At 38.7% G+C, this 17461-nt stretch overlaps 1 protein-coding gene across 3 annotated transcripts; it reads right to left on the reverse strand.

Annotated features, from left to right (window-relative positions):
• Window positions 1-3089: 3089 nt before the first annotated feature.
• LOC125457244 (TLR adapter interacting with SLC15A4 on the lysosome) lies at window positions 3090-15389 on the reverse strand. 3 transcript variants are annotated; one of them, XM_048541206.2, is made up of 3 exons: window positions 15347-15388; window positions 14565-14641; window positions 3090-7490 (listed from the first exon to the last, which is right to left on the reverse strand). In XM_048541206.2, exon 3 carries the CDS (start codon window positions 7486-7488, stop codon window positions 6586-6588), a length of 903 nt encoding a protein of 300 aa, XP_048397163.1. In that variant the 5' UTR covers window positions 7489-7490; window positions 14565-14641; window positions 15347-15388; the 3' UTR covers window positions 3090-6585. The 3 variants fall into 3 exon arrangements, with proteins under 3 accessions (XP_048397163.1, XP_048397162.1, XP_059506320.1); XM_048541205.2 differs by lacking the exon at window positions 14565-14641 and having other exon boundaries at window positions 15347-15389; XM_059650337.1 differs by lacking the exons at window positions 14565-14641; window positions 15347-15388 and adding an exon at window positions 8207-8257.
• Between the last annotated feature and the right edge of the window lie 2072 nt (window positions 15390-17461).

A 17461-nucleotide genomic window follows, 5' to 3' on the forward strand; every position in this document is an offset into this window, starting at 1 on the left:
ATGCTGGTTGAGGAAGCTTTGCTTCTTCTTCAGGAGTTCAATTTTATTCTGAAACGTAACTTTTATATTTCCAAGCTGTTTTGTCGCAACCTCCACGTTTAGCCCTCAGGTGTAAAGGTGACAAACGAAACATGCTCATTGGCAGAGAGGAGCAAGTTTAAGTAAGTAATTACTTAAACTTTTAATGTCACAGTATAAGGTGGATATGCAGTAACGGGTAAGTGAAAGAGATAAAAGGTCTGTTGGAGGAGGTGACAACAATTTATGATAAGAAATGCATTTGACTTAATAGCTTTGACAGCATTTAACTTCACTGGTAACAGTGCCAGCTTTGTTGCTCATTCTGCTACACACTGAGATTTACCCCGATGTGGCAGACCTCCGGATGGTAGCAGGCAGGGACTTGGCAAATAGGGAACTTGTTCTTTGGCCACAGACAAAATTTCCCAGTTACACAAGATCTTAGTTGCACACAGTAATTGCATTTGCAAATAAAAGCAATGATATCCTATCTGCAGAAATGGAAAGGACTGGGAAGGCATAGGTGCCAGCCTTTATGGGGAGATTCAGCCATTTGTTCTTGCTGGGATTATGTCACAATTTCTTCAGCTGTTTCTGTAGTTGAGAAGCTTGCAGAGACCTCAGAGTCACTTGTGCCTTTTCTGTCATCCAGAAAACCTTGTGCAAAAGACAGGGAGCTAATTGTCTCTGCCTTTCTTCCTCTGAGCAGATTTGTTCTTCCAGACAGGAGCCGCAACGAGCTGTCATTTGAGAGGTCATAAACTACTTGTAATGAAAATCAACGAGAAGCTATCTGAAGAGCACTTACTATCATTAGATTTGCAACCTCAAGTGCCCCCTTTTTTCTCCAGGATTGTGCACTGGAGATTGGGATGAAATTTTCCCCTTGCTGGTTAATTTGGGCAAGGGTGGGAAAGTTCCTCCCATTGTTTATTTTCATAAGTGTCGGCAATCCTTGGCATATGTGTCACTTCACATTCAATGTTAGATCACTTCATGGGACTCCATGGCAGAGGGTGAGAGCAAAATAACACACTCTTCTCATTTATAGCTGAGTTTTATTCAGGTTCCTAGAATGCTTTGTTGTTGGAAGTTATATGGAAGAGCTATTACTGTATCAGGAACACACAAGGAATCCTTGGAAAAAAAGAGTACATCAGGAACGGAAATGAATATTAAAAGCGCAGCAGTGGTGCAGGTGGAATGGGTACCTTCACAACAAATTAAGAAATTACAAACAATCAAGCAAATTCTTCTTAAAAGAATGGTAAAGAGAATCAGATTGATGGAGGTTGTGAATATTTTACTTTGGTGAAAGACGTTTTTCCTTGTTCTACTTAAGGTTGTTACCAAATAAGGATGTTGAGAAACACTGGAGCACGTCAGTCTCGGATGCTAACTGATGAGTCAATTTGTCTTCCAGAAGGACTAACGAAGGGAAAAACATACTAATTGGAGGTATACGTTGTGATTACAAACTGCTCCCATTACATAGGGTTGGATTAAAAGTGACTTTGTAAATGGAGAAGTTGAAGTCGAAGTTGTGCAACAAATCCCCACAGAAGGGATTGATTTTATTTTGGAAAATTACTTGGCTTGTTCACAAATGCTGGTTTCTTTGAACGTATTTGAACGATCAACAGGATTAAAAGAAGTTTGGATGCTTCAGGAGGAACATCCTGGATTGTTTCCTGTTGGTTTTGTGACTAGATTCAGGGCTGACAGAATTAGACAAGAAGAGGAGGGGTCTATGAGAAAGAGTCATTTATCTGACACTTCCTAAAAATTCGAAAAAATTGGCTAAGGAAAGGAGAATCAGGCTGAAATGTTTAACTGGTCTTCAGGAGAAATGCAACAGACAGGTGTTGATTGAGAGAGTTGATTCAATTACCCTGTTTAGAAACGGAAACAGTATTTGACTTGAGGAGACAAAGTGTTCATGAGGAAATGGTGACCGCCTCCAACATAAGCCAATATGAGGAATGGGCAGTAGTCCAGCTGAATATCATAACAATTTTACATGTGGCTGATGAAATTCCACTGACAGGTCACTTATGTATTAAGACCCTATGGGCTGAAGTACTAAAACATCTTTATTAGCCAATATTCACAAAGATGTGATCAAATTTTCAGGCAAATTTTGTGCCTTCTGATATCAACTTTTAACTAACTTTTTATCAGGGTCTTAATACATTTTGTAGGACTCCTTACTAAAACCATGAATGGGAATTTGTATATTTTAATAATTACAGATGTGTGGACAAGTTTTCCTGGTGCAATGCCTTTGAGGAAAATGGTGAAAATGTTAGCAGAAATGTTAGTCCAATTATTTTTACAAGATATTATTTTCCCAAAGAAATGCTGTCAGATCAATGTAGATATGTGAGAGTGATGCAGCTTTTGAATTGCTGTCCTTTAACAGGGATATTACACCAGAACTCCACCTTACTCATGATGTTGATGCTAGAGGTCACATTGCAGTGCTCAAAGGAGAAAGTAACATGTTCTTCTCAATGTTCTGGGCAAACATTGTACCTACATTTCACGGATAATATTACTAATTCTGGTCTGCAGCAAGTGAATTAAAATTGCCTTGACATCATGTGAGACCCATACTAATGCGCCTGAAATGCAAAGGACAGATTTTGTGCTGTAATCGAGCCAAATTTAAAATTACTAGTCCTCTCAGACCAGCACATAGGAAGAGAATTGTTTCAAATGAAGCTAGACTGTTGGTTTTAGCAACTCCAATTAATTGTATATTTGGCTTAAAGGTAGTTATGGTGGAGTCATGCTTTGAGAAAAAGCTGTATCAAGACAATCCTATTCAATGTTAAAACATGTTAAGAAATGCCCTGCAATCCCCTCTATGGGTGTACTGCTGAAAAATAAATGAAATTATATCTGCCCAAATACATCTAAACTTTCCTGAACTTTTATCGATCAAAGATGTTATCATAATGAAAACATAATTTCATGTTCTAAAATTCTAACTATTAACATTTATTTATCTTAGAACTGTACAATTACTTCAAATATTTTCAATTATAAAACTGTTATAAGCTTCTCTCTCATAAAGTACCTTTAAAGTGGGTAAAATTTAAATATTTTTAAAAATCCTTACAAATTCTGAACACAATTTTGGATCATGATGTTCTCCAGTAATGAAGACAATAGTGATTTCATTTTCTTATTTGTACAAAGTATGGGTTATTTTTACACTTTAAGTACAGTTGACTTCCTTTTTTTTATATATAAATCTTGAAATAAGTATGGTCATTTGTATCAGACAGAGTAGATTAAGTGAGTAATCTTATGCTGACCATGGATGCCCTCCGACCATTCTTGCTTTGTTACCTTTCTTCCATTCAGGACTTCTTTGTAGCAAAGATTTGGTTTTCCATCAGTTAGAATAGATTTCATAGTGATATTAAGAAAACAAATCTTCAACCATGTGGCACAGAATAATCTGCTACTTGTAAGTTTCTAACAGTAACATAAACTAAACCACTTGCACAATAAATCAGTAACAGTCATGCAATCCTCTTACCTCATTCTTAAAGAATGTATTCTGAAAGCCTTCTGACTCTGTGCCTTCATTATACTGTATTGTAATTTTGACTTGAAACTAATTGCACACATTTATTCTCACACCATGTAATGTGTCTCTATTGTATAAACTCTAAACACATACATAACATCTGTTATAAGGACAGATAAGGGTCAAAACTCACAGAATGGGAATCTATCAGCAAGAAATAGAAGTTCAATTTTCATTATTAATATCTTAGTAACATTGACAAGAAGGAAGCTAACATAATAAAAAAGGAATATACCTTCTCTATTTTAAGCAGATACTGTCTAGAACTATGCAGACAATATATGGCTGGATGAACCACAGTGTTTCTTTCGTGTGATGTGCAAGCTGACAGATAGGGGAAACATCATTCTTTTCACATGCTTAAAAACACTTTTTTAAAAATGTAACAGGTTTGTTTATGCCAGAAGAGGTAAACAGACTCATAGTGAATTGCCAGCTAAAATCTCACTGAACCAGTGTTTATTTTCCATTGACCTTGAAAATAATACGAAGACTTTATTTCAACTGGAATTAAAGTGACTGTGAGACCAGGAAACAAGTCTCCCAAAACAATTTGAAACATTGATCCAGATCTTCTGGTTTCCAGGTAATAGGAAATTGGATATTGCCTGACAGATATGCCACAAGACCCCACAAACGTCCCCATGAACTAACTGTGAGATATTTGCCCAAGAAGTTTAAACTTCCGGTAAGCAATTGTCCTACATCTAGAATGCTCTGAAAATGTTCCAACTCCCAGTTAGATTTGGTGACTTTAGACAGTTTTGACATGTTATCAATACTTGCCCAAGAAGGGTGAGATGGCTTTAAACCTGCTGTAACTTCTGATTAATTATACTATTACACTCTACATTAACTGCCCTACCAAACCTCCACACATGGCCAAAGCTATTCTCCTGGACATGCAACCTACCCTCTCAGCCACTTGCTTGCCACCCGCCCCCTCATTGACCCTAAACCAAAATTGTTGGAGAAGCTCAGCAGGTCTGGTAGCATCTGTGGAGAGAAAGAAGAGTTAAACTATTGAGTCCTGTAACCCATCTTCATTATCACTTTGCTTTCCCTCTGCAGATGTAGCTGAGTTTCTCTAGTAACTTCTGTTTCTTTTTTCAGATCTTCAGCGTCCATGGTTCATTGTTTTACTTTCGTGCCACTCACTGACCCACCTGGCTTCCTTCCTCTCAGCCACACTTTTACTCCCTATCTCCTCTCCCAACCATTTGCCACTCTTTTCCATCACCTACATACCTAACACATTTTCTTTCTCAATAAAATCTGAAAGAACAGCAGATGCTGGAAATCAAAATCAAATTCAGAAATTGCTGGAAAAGCTCAGCAGGTCTCAAAGCATCTGTGGAGAGAAATCAGATTGACTTTTCTTTCGAACTCAGAATCATAGAATCATACAGCATGGAAACAGACCCTTCGTCTAACTTGTCCTGGCTGACCAGACATCCCAATCTCACATAATGCCATTTGCTAGCATTTGGCCCACATCGCTTTCCCCATTTCCTATTAATTTACCCTTCCCAGTGTTTTAATCATACCTGCCACCACCACTCCTCTGGCAGCTCAGTCCATTCACACATCACTGCATGAAAACGTTACTCCTCAAGACATTTTAAAATCTTCCCCCTGTTGACTTAACCCGATGCCCTCTAGTTTTGGACTTCCCCCACCCTCGGACAAGACCTTGTTATTCTCTCTATCCACATTCCCTGATTTATAAACATCTATAAGGTCACCTCTTAGCCTTTCTCATTGACATAGAGACTTTGGACATTTAGATTCACAATAAGGCAGATACAGTTTCAAAAAAGGGGTGTGAATTAGGTTCCAGCAGTGATCATGTGCTGTGCTGTAAGCCTTCCTGAGAAGGTAGGCTCTGAAATTCTAAAAAGGCCTGTAATGGAAGTTCAGGCCAGGAAATGAAGCTCCAAGTAAAAAAAAATGTATTGTGGCAATCTAACTGAAACTTAGCGGGAAAAATAGATGAGTGTGAAGGTATGCAGTTGAAGAACTTGAGCAACAGCTAAAGCTTCTTTGGCTTGCCCCAACATCATAGCTGTCACATGTTCAAAATGAAGTTAATGTTTGAAATCCAGGTCTGAAAGGTGAATTGCATTAACCATTCCTCACAAACAGTAATTTAAAACTTGCTTCCCGGAACATGCAGTTAAAGAAAATATTTCAGCAGAAGTACTGAAATGGAAAATGTTTTTGCAGTAACAAAACAATAAAACTAATATCAAATAATACTAGCTCTGTTAAAATCAAAACAGAAATGTAGGACTTAATATATAAAGATAAGAATAAATCAATGGCTTAATTTTAAAGCTTGAATAGAAATAAAACAATCCAAAAATGCTTTAGTAGTTAACCATCCAGTCCAAAGTAGAGTATTATGCTGACTACACGATTTAACAAGGCTACAATAAGACTTAAATTGTTGTTTAACATAAAATATTTGACAACATTTGAACTATTAACACAAAACGATTTTCATTATCTTGGATTTTCCAGCATCTGCAGTTCCCATTACCACTGTTGAAGGATATGTTGTGGGCCATTTATGACTGAGATGAGGAGAAACTTCTTCACACAGAGAGTGGTGAACTTCTGTAATTCTCTGCCAAAGAAAGTTGAGGCCACAGCATTGAATATTTTTAGGAAGGTGTTAGACAAGGCTAAAGGGATCATAGGCTATGTGGAGAAAACAGAAACAGGGGACTGAGTTGGGTGATCATTCATGATCATAGTGAATGGTGGAGGAGGCTAAAAAGGCTAAATGATCTATTCCTGCTCCTATTTTCTATGATTCTATGACTCACTGTCTCAATGCTTTCTCTGTCCTATTCTGCTGCCTGTGAAATCATGGATGTGGCAAAACTAGTCAAAATTAACTAATTTTTAATAAGTTATACTTAAAATGCAGATAACCTTTTAAAAAACCGTTTTCTCTTTCAAGCAGATATCTGTAAATTTGGTGTACTGAGTTCATTCGATTGTATCTCACTCGCAACACGTAACAGGCAACTGATAACCATGTCCTTCGCCTTTGTAGTTTCCATATTCTGTTCTCGTGAAAGTATCATGCTAATCTGATCGACATTATTCATGACGAGTTCTGATTCCATGATTTTTGTTGGGGATGCATTGCTCACCATGCTGTCCATCATATATTGCTTGTACAGTTCCAGAACTTTCTGCTCAAGATAGTCATTGAGTTCTGAATTGGTAAGTGGCTGAGAATGCTGAATGATGCTTTTGTCTCTGGCACTGCAAACTCGCCAGCAGGATGTATCGCTGTTGGCTGGCTTGTTTGGGAACTCTGCTGATAGTTTGGGGGACTCCATTGGCAGTGTAATCTCTGATGAATACAAGAACGGGACGATATTTGCATTGTAGCTTCCCTCAAGTGTCAGGCCAGATGGTTCCAAACTAATTGGCAGCACTTGATCTCCTGCAATCTGCAGGTCATTGTAATTATCACAGATGCTTTTACAACACGAGGGAACCAAATAGGTTTCCTTATTCATACTGGAGCTTCCTGGAATATCAACAACAAGGGACTTTTGCCTTGTGATTGATGTGGCGTGGGAGGGCTGTACCAATGGCGTTGTTATTTTTTCCTTTGCACTCAATCTGAAAGGTCTGCAAATAGACTTGCACTTTTGAAGAAGTGACAGAGCCCCATTAGGAACATCAGCCTGAGACGAATTCCGAAAATTACTGACAGAAGTCAACTCTTGAACCATGTTATCCTCTGAAGGTTTTTGTCGCTTCTGCTTGTTCTGTCCCATCTTGTTTTCATTTTCAATTTCATTCCAGTAAGGAAATGCACAGATGAAGCCTTCACTTAACATACCTGAAAGAAATAAAAGCACAGGTAAAATGCAAATGTAGTACTGCAAGCTGAAAACTAATTCTCTTCAAGACAGTGTTCTAAAAGAAAAACAAAATGCCACAGATACTGGGACTTGGGCATAAAATAAGACAACAAAAGAAGTGAAAGTACTGTTGGGGAACTAAATAACCTCCCAGATGATGATTGAAGGTAACGGCCAAGTCATCTACAATATTAGGAAGATTAGTATTATGTTGCAGTTTGAACAAAAGTGCTTTATAAATGAAATCCTTTTTCTTGGAATGTAGTTGCTGTTGTAGTTTAACAAGCACAACAGCATATTTGCACAATAGCAATGTAATAATGTACAGATAATTATTTTTATGAATTGGTTGAAGGATAAATATTGTATTGTATTTCCTTCTTCTTCAAAATGGTGGGGCATCGAATCTTTTATTTATCCCATATGAAAGATGGCACTAAGATTTCCATAATCCTCCAGCTGAAGTTTCAGTTAAAATTTTGTTTCCAAATCTCTGGAGTTTACAAACTGTACATTGTTCTTCCATTTTGCCCAGCCTTCATGTTGAAGTTGTCAGAAAAAAAACAATCAAGCTGTCCCAGTGGGTAAATGCGTGACTGAAGAGAACAATTAGTTGCAAGGAGAAACACATCTCATGCTTTACATCTGGTCTGTGCCTAGTTGACTAATTTCAACTAATATTGTAGAATGATACCTGCAAGTGGTTACATCAGCCCTCGGTCCGAGAGGAGAAAAGACAACCAGGATTTCTATGTTGTGATTTATTCTAGAATTAGATGAAAATGAGATCTGGCTTCGATAAGTTGCCCTTTACATTTGAATAGTCTAACAACATTTTCAATCTAGACTGATACCTATTTTATACACAAACCCTTGAATGGCTGTCAATGCTTGTGGCACTATTGTCCGGCACAGAACAGTCCAGCAGAAGGAAAGAAGGAAAAGAGAAGAATGTATAAGAAGGGATATAAAACAGCACTTTCTCTATGTAAACTGCTATCCACATAGTCACAGGTTTGCAAGTGGTTCCTCTGAAGAAGGATAACTGGACATGAAATGTTATCTCTGCCTTCTCTCCACAGCTGCTGTCAGACCTGGTGAGTTTTTCTTTAACAATTAGATTCCCTACAGTGTGGAAACAGGCCCTTTGGCCCAACAAGTCCACGCTGCCCCTTGGAGCATCCCACCCAGACCCATTCCCCTATAACCCACAAACCCCTGAACACTATGGGCAATTTCGCATGGCCGATCCACCAAGCCTGCACATCTTTGGACTGTGGGAGGAAACCCACACAGACACAGGGAGAATGTGCAAACTCCACACAGACAGTCACCTGAGGTTGGAATTGAACCCAGGTCCCTGGTGCTGTGAGCCTGTACTGCTAACCACTGAGCCACCGTGCCACCCCTAATTCTTGTTTTTGCTTTAGACTTCCAAGATCAGTAGTTTTTTTTTCAGTTTTTGTGTTTTTTTAAAGAACAGAAGGTCTTGATTGCCATGCTTAATGCCTTACTATGCTGAAAGTAAACTTGCTGAGCTTTATTGCCAAACACATGACACCAAGTTATAGTCCAACAGGTTTATTTGAAAACACAAGCTTTCAGATCCTCGCCCCTTCTTCAGTAGTAAGTAAAGTGGTAGTTAATAAGACATTAGCAGACATAGAATTCATAAGTAAAAGATGAAAGGGTCACACCATTGATGAGGATGTATTAAACAAACCAAAGATATTGTTAAATCCTTCATTAATTAGAAGGTTTTAATTGGTTAATATGCATATGTATATCCCTGAATTCCTTTCAATCAAGACCCTGAGAGAACAAAAGGCTTTATCAGTCTAAAGAAGAGGTGACATTTTAGGTCAGACAATGCGTGTTAGTTGTAAAGTCTGATGTAGGGTCTAGGCCCAAAACGTCAGCCTTCCTGCTCCTATGATGCTGCTTGGCCTGCTGTGTTCATCCAGCTCTACACCTTGTTATCTCAGATTCTCCTGCATCAGCAGTTCCCACTATCTCGAAAAGGAAATAAGACAAGTTTATTCTGATGTTATAATTTTATTTAACTACTGTTTTATACAGAGCAATGAAGTGGTGCCTATTCGTGATAATTTATTATGAAGGTGCACATGGACTTTTGGTCTTGGCCAAACTAGCCAATGAGATTTTTCAGAACTGAAATGTATGGTAATCATGATGATTCATATGGTCAATGGCCAAATTGCCTTTATCGTGGTGCAGGCTAATAGAGTTCTATTTGCTGTGAAATGATTCCTTATTTTGTTGAAAGTGAAGCTCAACTTCATAATAAGCATTTTTTGCTAAGGAGAAATTATATCTTTTCACCCACTCTCCTTTTCTAGTTGATTAAAAAAGGAAATATTACATTTATGTAGAAACTTATCATATTTCTTAGAAATGTTATAAAACAATTATGTCACAAGTCAATTCATTTACTTGTGTTATACAGGTAGGTAACAGTTACCTTGCAAATAGTTGAGAGAGGAATATTGGCCAGTACACCCAGTGAAGTTTTCACTTTTCTACGAATTGTACTATGATGCTTTACATCGATTTGAGCAGTTTGCCTCAGTACATCATTGGTGGAAACTGAAGACTAACTCCTAACTTCTGAGGGGTGTGCAGCCAAGCTTTCTAAATGAAATAGGAAATGCTACGAAATGGGACAATATGCAATGGAACCTCTGCTTTCCGGCATTGATTGCTGTGTCAACAGCGAAAGTAATGTCATTTTTAGCAACATACTAGTCAGTGTTTCTGCTATTTCTATTTTCACCCAACATCACATTTTCTTGTTCCATATCATTAGAAAGTCCCCTCTGATGGTAGTACTGTAGAATTTTCAGCTAAATGATCTTTAATTTCCAAACTTGCTCTGTCACTGAATTTAAAATCTCTTAACCAAACATTGTTTTCTTGAAAGATCTGTGTGCACATCTATTTTGATAGCCCAATTCTTTAAATTGCAATGAAGGAATTCTGATGTCACATTATTTAAAATTACATAGAGTGCCTCTAGCTCTGTGACTAAAAACAAAATTCTGAAGTATGTTACTTCAACAACATGCTTCCTAGTTCAGTGATTGAAGAATTGAGAAAAATGTACTCATGACCTACAACAACAGTGACTCATATCTATCTGGTGCCTTTAAGGTAATGAAATGTTCTAAGGCACTGCACCAAGGCATGGGGAGGCAATGGCCTTGTGGTATTATCGCTGGACTATTAATCCAGAGACCCAGACAATATTCCGGGGATCCGGGTTTGAATCCTGCCATGGCAGATGATGGAATTTGAATTCAGTAAATATCTGGAATTACCTGCTCTGGCTCACATGTGACTCCAGACCCATAGCAATGTGGTTGACTCTTAACTGCCCTCTGGGCAATTAGGGATGTGCAATAAATGCAGCTAAGCTGGTGGCACTCTCATCCTCTGAATGAATAAACATAGAACAGTACAGGTCCTTTAGCCTGTACTGAAGAAACCAAATCAATTATGGAAGGGAGTTACTATTTTGGACTATTATGGGAAGGGTCTTGCCAAAAATGGAGCTAGTCAATGGAAAGCAGAGCCAACAATGGTGAAGTAATTAGAATTACAGATGCTTGAGACGACAGAATTAGAAGAGAGGGGATATTCAGAGGATTATGGTCTGGAGAAAATTACAGGGACTAAGTGAGGCAAGGCCATGGAGAGACTTGAGAGCAAGGATAAGAATTTTAAAATTGAGACATTGTTCAACCAGAAGCCAAGCAACCAAGGCATGAACAAGAGTTGCAGCAGCAAGAGAGCTGAGGCAGTGGTGAATTTGGTGATACGGAGATGAAAATAAGTGATTTCAGGAATGGCATTAAAATAAAACTAGAAATAGATCTCAGGATCAAATGTGACACCATAGTTAAGAAAAGACTTGCTAAATTTCAGACTGATACCTGGAGTCAGGGGCTAGGGAAAGGAATTTGGAGCAGGCTGTAAAAACAAATGCTGCATTCTTCAATATTTAATCAGAGGATTGTTCATCCAGAGATAATAGGAAGTGCAGATGCTGTAGAATCTGAGATAACAGGGTGTAGAACTGGATGAACACAGCAGGCCAAGCAGCATCAGAGGAGCAGGAAGGCTGACGTTTCGGGGCTAGACCCTTCTTCAGAAATGGGGGAGGGGAAGGGGAGTTCTAAAATAAATAGGGAGAGCGTGGGAGGCGGATAGAAAATGTGGGTAGGAACAGCAACTCACATTCTGCTTGGGAACCCTGCAGGCCAATGGTATCCAAGACAATTGGAACTGCAGATGCTGGCGAATCCGAGATAACAAAGATGCTGCTTGGCCTGCTATGTTCATCCAGCTCCAAACTTTGTTAGCCATTTATGGAAGGGAGTTACTATTTTGGACTTTAATGGGAAGGGTCTTGCCAAAAATGGATGAATGTGGATTTCACAAGCTTCAAAATCTCCCCTCCCACTACCACATCCCAAAACCAGCCCAGCTCATCCCCGCCTCCCTAACCTGTTCTTCCTCCCACCTATCCCACTCCCATCTCTTTGACCTGTCTGTCTCCTCTCCAACTATCTTCTCCTCTATCCATTTTCTATCTGCCTCCCCCCTCTCCATATTTATTTCAGAACCCCATTCCCCTCCCCCATTTCTGAAGAAGGGCCTAGGCCCGAAACATCAGCCTTCCTGCTATCTGATGCTGCTTGGCCTGCTGTGTTCATCCAGGTCTACACTTTGTTATCTCAGATTGTTCATCCAGTACTGAATGTCGGATAAATAGAGTGATAATTTATCAACCGTGGAGTCGTGAGAGGTTTTGGTAAAACAGATCTAGGTGTCAACAATACGATACTGTATACTTCAGAACTTTAATAACGGTTCATGAATTGAGAAAATCAGCAATAATTTTTTTTCTGGAATAATCTGTTAAGGGACAAGCAAAAACTGTTATAAAGGAATTAAAAACAATATGCTAATCAACTATCCCTGGGAAGAAGGAGTCAAAGCAACGTAAAACAAGTTGTTTCCTGGGAGATAGAAACTAACATTGCTTGGTAATCTGCTGCCTCAAACCAAATGGGCAATTAAGACTGCATGCAGAAGGGATGCCCTGAGGCAAAGGGGTTAATTGAAGGAAAAATTGTTTTCAAACAGACAGTCAGTGCTAAAATGAACAATGAACAGGAACGCTATTTAGTTAATAATTTTGATGAAAGATCTAAAGGATCATCAATAACGTTACATCACAAGCTTGAGAAAGAGAAAATTGTATAAAAATTCAACTCCAGGAGCCTTCTGCATCAGAATTTCAAGGAACAACACTAGACAGGATGGAAACCTGGACACATTCAGAAACAGACACTGTTACTTGGAATTGTAGCTAAATACCATTGTTAATCAGGTAATAGCTAAGTTGAGAGAAGAGAAAATTGTAATCAGAGATAATGGGAACTGCAGATGCTGGAGAATTCAAGATAACAAAGTGTGAAGCTGGATGAAGACAGCAAGCCAAGCAGCATCTCAGGAGCACAAAAGCTGATGTTTTGGGCCTAGATTCAGTTGTGAGGCTTACCTTGCTTACTTTGAGGGGTTTTATTGTGGTTGCTATGTGCAATAAAGTTTAAATCATTTTTTCCGTCTTTAGTTGCCTGTGAGGTTTCTTCATTAGCAGCCAAATTAAAAGTAGTTCTTTTTGGTAATTTACACACGTCAAAATACGTGATGACTAAACTTATAAATAACTGTTTATATCAGAGATAATGGGAACTGCAGATGCTGGAGAATCCGAGATAACAAAGTGTGGAGCTGGATGAACACAGCAGGCCCAGCAGCATATCACACAGCTTGCTCATCATGTTGTAACATTGATCTGACTCCCAACTGGCGACCTCTCATAAGCTACAAAAACAGAAAATGCTGGAAAAACTCAGCAGGTCTGGCAGCATCTTGTGGAGACAAAACAGAGTTAACATTTCAGATCCAGTGATCTGCCTTCAGAAGCTCATAATTTATTTTATTTGCTAATGGCATCGTGTATGTACCTACACCAAATGGATGCATCAGTTTATGAAGGCAGCTCAGCGCCAACTTCTTGAGGGCAACTGCTGCTCCCACTAGCAAAGCCAACATCTCATTTTTTAAGAGAAATATTTCATTAAAGTTATTTGCTTCTGTTTAGGTAGCAAAGTTAAGGATCTGGAATTAGGATAATTTCAGCACCTTCAGCACATTTTCAGAGCTCCGAGGACTGATAAAAATTGATCTATGGATTTTATCAACTTATTCAAAAGTTAAACCTGCAAAGGCAACTTACCGCAGTGAAGACTGACAGTGACCCTCAGGTAAATATAAGAAATGAAACAAGCTGTGGATGGATTTGATAATACTTTCCACTGAGTTAGGCAATACTCTTAGTCCTTCTGCCTCCAAGATATTTTACTTAAATGAAAGCAGCTTTTCAAATTTAACTGTCAGTGTCCTGACAGAATCTTAAGTAGGACAGGATCCCATGACTATGTTGATCATTGTTAACTGATTTCTTAACATGGTCCTTCAACATGTTTTAAACACCTAGTTTAATTTTAGAATAACAATTAAAGGGCTCCACGATATAAAAGTAGGACAAATTCCTGTACAAAAGACCAAATGTGTCACATAATATTTCTCAACCTCGTATTTGCCAATTGTTCAACAAGCAGCCAAATGCTGACCACAAAATGAGATATAAAAGCACATTTTAAAAATTATGATCCATGAAATGCAAATGAATTTATAATATTTATGACAGTAGTTTTAAAAATTATTTTAGAAAACTTAAATTTGTAATTTGTGTGTTAATGGCAAAACTCATTAAAATAATTGTTTTGGAAAATACAGTATGTTCCAATTTATTTAAAGGTCAGTCTTGCACAAATGCCACACCTATACTCTGCATCCTGAACTTAATTGGATTGAAAGAAGATCAGTAGTTTTTTGCAAATTAATTCAGATGATGACATTTGTCCCTATTCTGGAGTTGGAAGATTGAAGCACCTCACCTCAATCCCAACATAAAACGGATCCACTATTTGGTAACAGTGCAGTTGGGAGGATTTGGCATCAAAATAATTACCATCTAAATGAGAATAGAACAATTACTGATAGATAAGCAAGCTGCAAAACAGATTCCTTACATTAAAAACCCTCCCATCAAATATAAATATGAATACTGCAAACAATCATACAATAAATGTATAACAAGGCTTGCATTTCTATTTTCTCAAAAATATTAAGCATCTTATATATCAACAGTCTCTTCTTGCTCAGTTGGCTGGACAAGTCATTTATAATACAGCGATGCCAACAGCGTGGGTTCGATTCTTGTACTGAGGTTACCGCGCTAGACTTTCCTTCTCAATCTCTCCCGTGGCCTGAATTAGCTGAACCACCACCAATTGCCTCCCTCTAATGAGAGGGCAGCTGTATTACCCTTTATTTTTATAGCTGAGCAGGGTGCAGCTTTTGCCATGGATTTCGAGGAGAGATAACTCATCATGTTTAGTTCAGTACTCAAAGTGCATTAGAATAGATAAATTGCAGTTACTAATTGTTATAGTACTAAAAGTTCATTGTTCATTTATACAGCAAATATTAAGAATTACCATTATGATGCACTTGACTATCCTTCACTGGATATTTAATGGTTGTCACAGTCCTATGCTTACAATAAAATAATTTGTCTTGTTCAATATCTCTGAACATTTCAGTTGATAACTGCAAAGTCATTTAATGTTTTGCTAAGTGATTTAATATTTTATGAAGCTCAAAGAAAAATGCTTACCTTCCGTTGCAGGAAAACAGTTTAGTTCATCATACACCCTACAACAGAGAGGAACTGCTCAATTAGAGGAAGTTGAGAGTCTTTATCATTACAAATTGCATCAAAGAGGAAGTAACCAGTAATGTCAACTGATGTGTGTTTTTGTTATGCAACAGCATAAGGAGAAAATAACGAATTTAGACACAGATTTCAATGTTGGTATAACGGTAACAATAGATAGCAAATGAAGGAAACAATACAGATATTTATAGAACATAGAACATAGATCAGTACAGCACAGTCCAGGCCCCTTGGCCCACAATGTCGCACCAAACTGTTACCCTAAACCCAAGGTCTGTCTAACCTCCACCCCTACCTTATACTATCATCCATATGCCTATCTAATAGCCACTTAAATGCCCCTAATGAGGCCGACTCCACTACCCTCTCTGGCAATGCATTCCACGCCCCTACCACTCTCTGAGTAAAGAACCTACCTCTGATGTTTCCCCTATATCTACCTCCACTCACTTCAAAACTATGCCCCCATGTAATAACTACCTCTACCCTCGGAGAAAGTCTCTGGCTGTCCACTCTATCTATACCTCTCATCATTTTGTACACCTTTATCAAGTCACCTCTCATCCTTCATTACTCTAAAGAGAAAAGCCCTAGCTCTCTCAACCTTACTTCGTAAGACCTTCCCTCCCTTTCAGGCAACATCCTGGTAAATCTCCTCTGCACCTTTTCCAATGCCTCCATATCTTTCCTGTAATGAGGCGACCAGAAATGGACACAATACTCCAGATGTGGCCGAACCAGGCTTTTGTCTAGCTGGAGCATAACTTCATGGCCCTTGAACTCAATCCCTCTATTAATGAAAGCTAAAATGCCATACGCCTTCTTACCAACTCTATCTATCTGGGTGGCAGCTTTCAGGGAACTGTGAACATGAACCCCAAGATCCCTCTATTCTTCCACATTGCCAAAAATCTTTCTGTTAACTCTGTATTCTCCTCTCAAGTTTGTTCTTCCAAAATGAATCAGCTCACATTTTTCAGGGTTAAACTCCATGTGCCACTTCTCAGCCCAGCTCTGCATCCTATCAATGTCCCTTTGTAACCTAGAATAGCCCTCCGCACTGTCCACAACATGACCCACCTTTGTATTGTCCGTGAAATTGCTAATCTACTCTTCCACTCCTTCATCCAAATCATTTACAAAAACCACAAATAGAAGAGGACCCAGAATAGATCCTTGTGGTACACCACTCGTAACTGAGCAACATGTTGAATATTTACTGTCCACTACCACCCTTTGTCTTCTAAGGGTCAGCCAATTCTGAATCCAATCTGCCACATTTCCCCATATCCCATGCCTCCTTACCTTCTGCATGAGCCACCCATGGGGAATCTTATCAAACACCTTACTTAAATCCATGTATCCCACATCCACTGCTCGACCATCATCCATGTGTTTGGTCACTTTTTCAAAGCATTCAATAAGGTTTGTGAGGCATGATCAACCCCTGACAAATCCATGCTGACTATCACAAATCAAACTGTGCCTTTCCAAGTGATCATAAATCGTATCTCTTAGAGTCCTTTCCAGTAATTTACCCACCACTGATGTAAGACTAACTGGCCTGAAATTTCCAGGGTTATCCCTATTCCCTTTTTTGAACAAGGGAATGATGTTTGCCTCTCTCCAATCTTCTGGCACTTTACCCATGAACAGTGAGGATGAAAAAAATCATTGCCAAAGTCCCTGTGATCTCTTCCCTCGCTTCCCATAGAATCCTTGGATAAATCCCATCAGGCCCAGGGGACTTATCTATCTTCAACTTCCTCAAACTTCCTAGTATATCCTTCTTATTAACATCGACCTTCTCTAGCCTACTAGCCTGATTCACACTGTCCTCCTCTACAACTAGGTCCCTCTCAGTTGTGAATAACAAAGAAAAGTATTCATTAAGGACCTCTCCTATCTCTTTAGGCTCCGCGCACAAATTCCCTTTACAATCCATGATCAGCCCTACCCTTTCTCTGGTCATTCTCTTATTCCTCACATACGTGTAAAAAGCCTTGCAGTTTTCCTTGATCCTATCTGCCAAGGTTTTCTCAAGCCCACTTGTAG

The sequence above is a fragment of the Stegostoma tigrinum genome, chromosome 12 (genome assembly GCF_030684315.1).
Source record: "Stegostoma tigrinum isolate sSteTig4 chromosome 12, sSteTig4.hap1, whole genome shotgun sequence".
In the NCBI taxonomy this organism is placed as follows: domain Eukaryota; kingdom Metazoa; phylum Chordata; class Chondrichthyes; order Orectolobiformes; family Stegostomatidae; genus Stegostoma; species Stegostoma tigrinum.

Excerpts from the sequence above, each read along its gene's own strand:
- LOC125457244 (XM_048541205.2), bottom strand. The coding sequence starts at position 7,488 with ATGTTAAGTGAAGGCTTCATCTGTGCATTTCCTTACTGGAATGAAATT.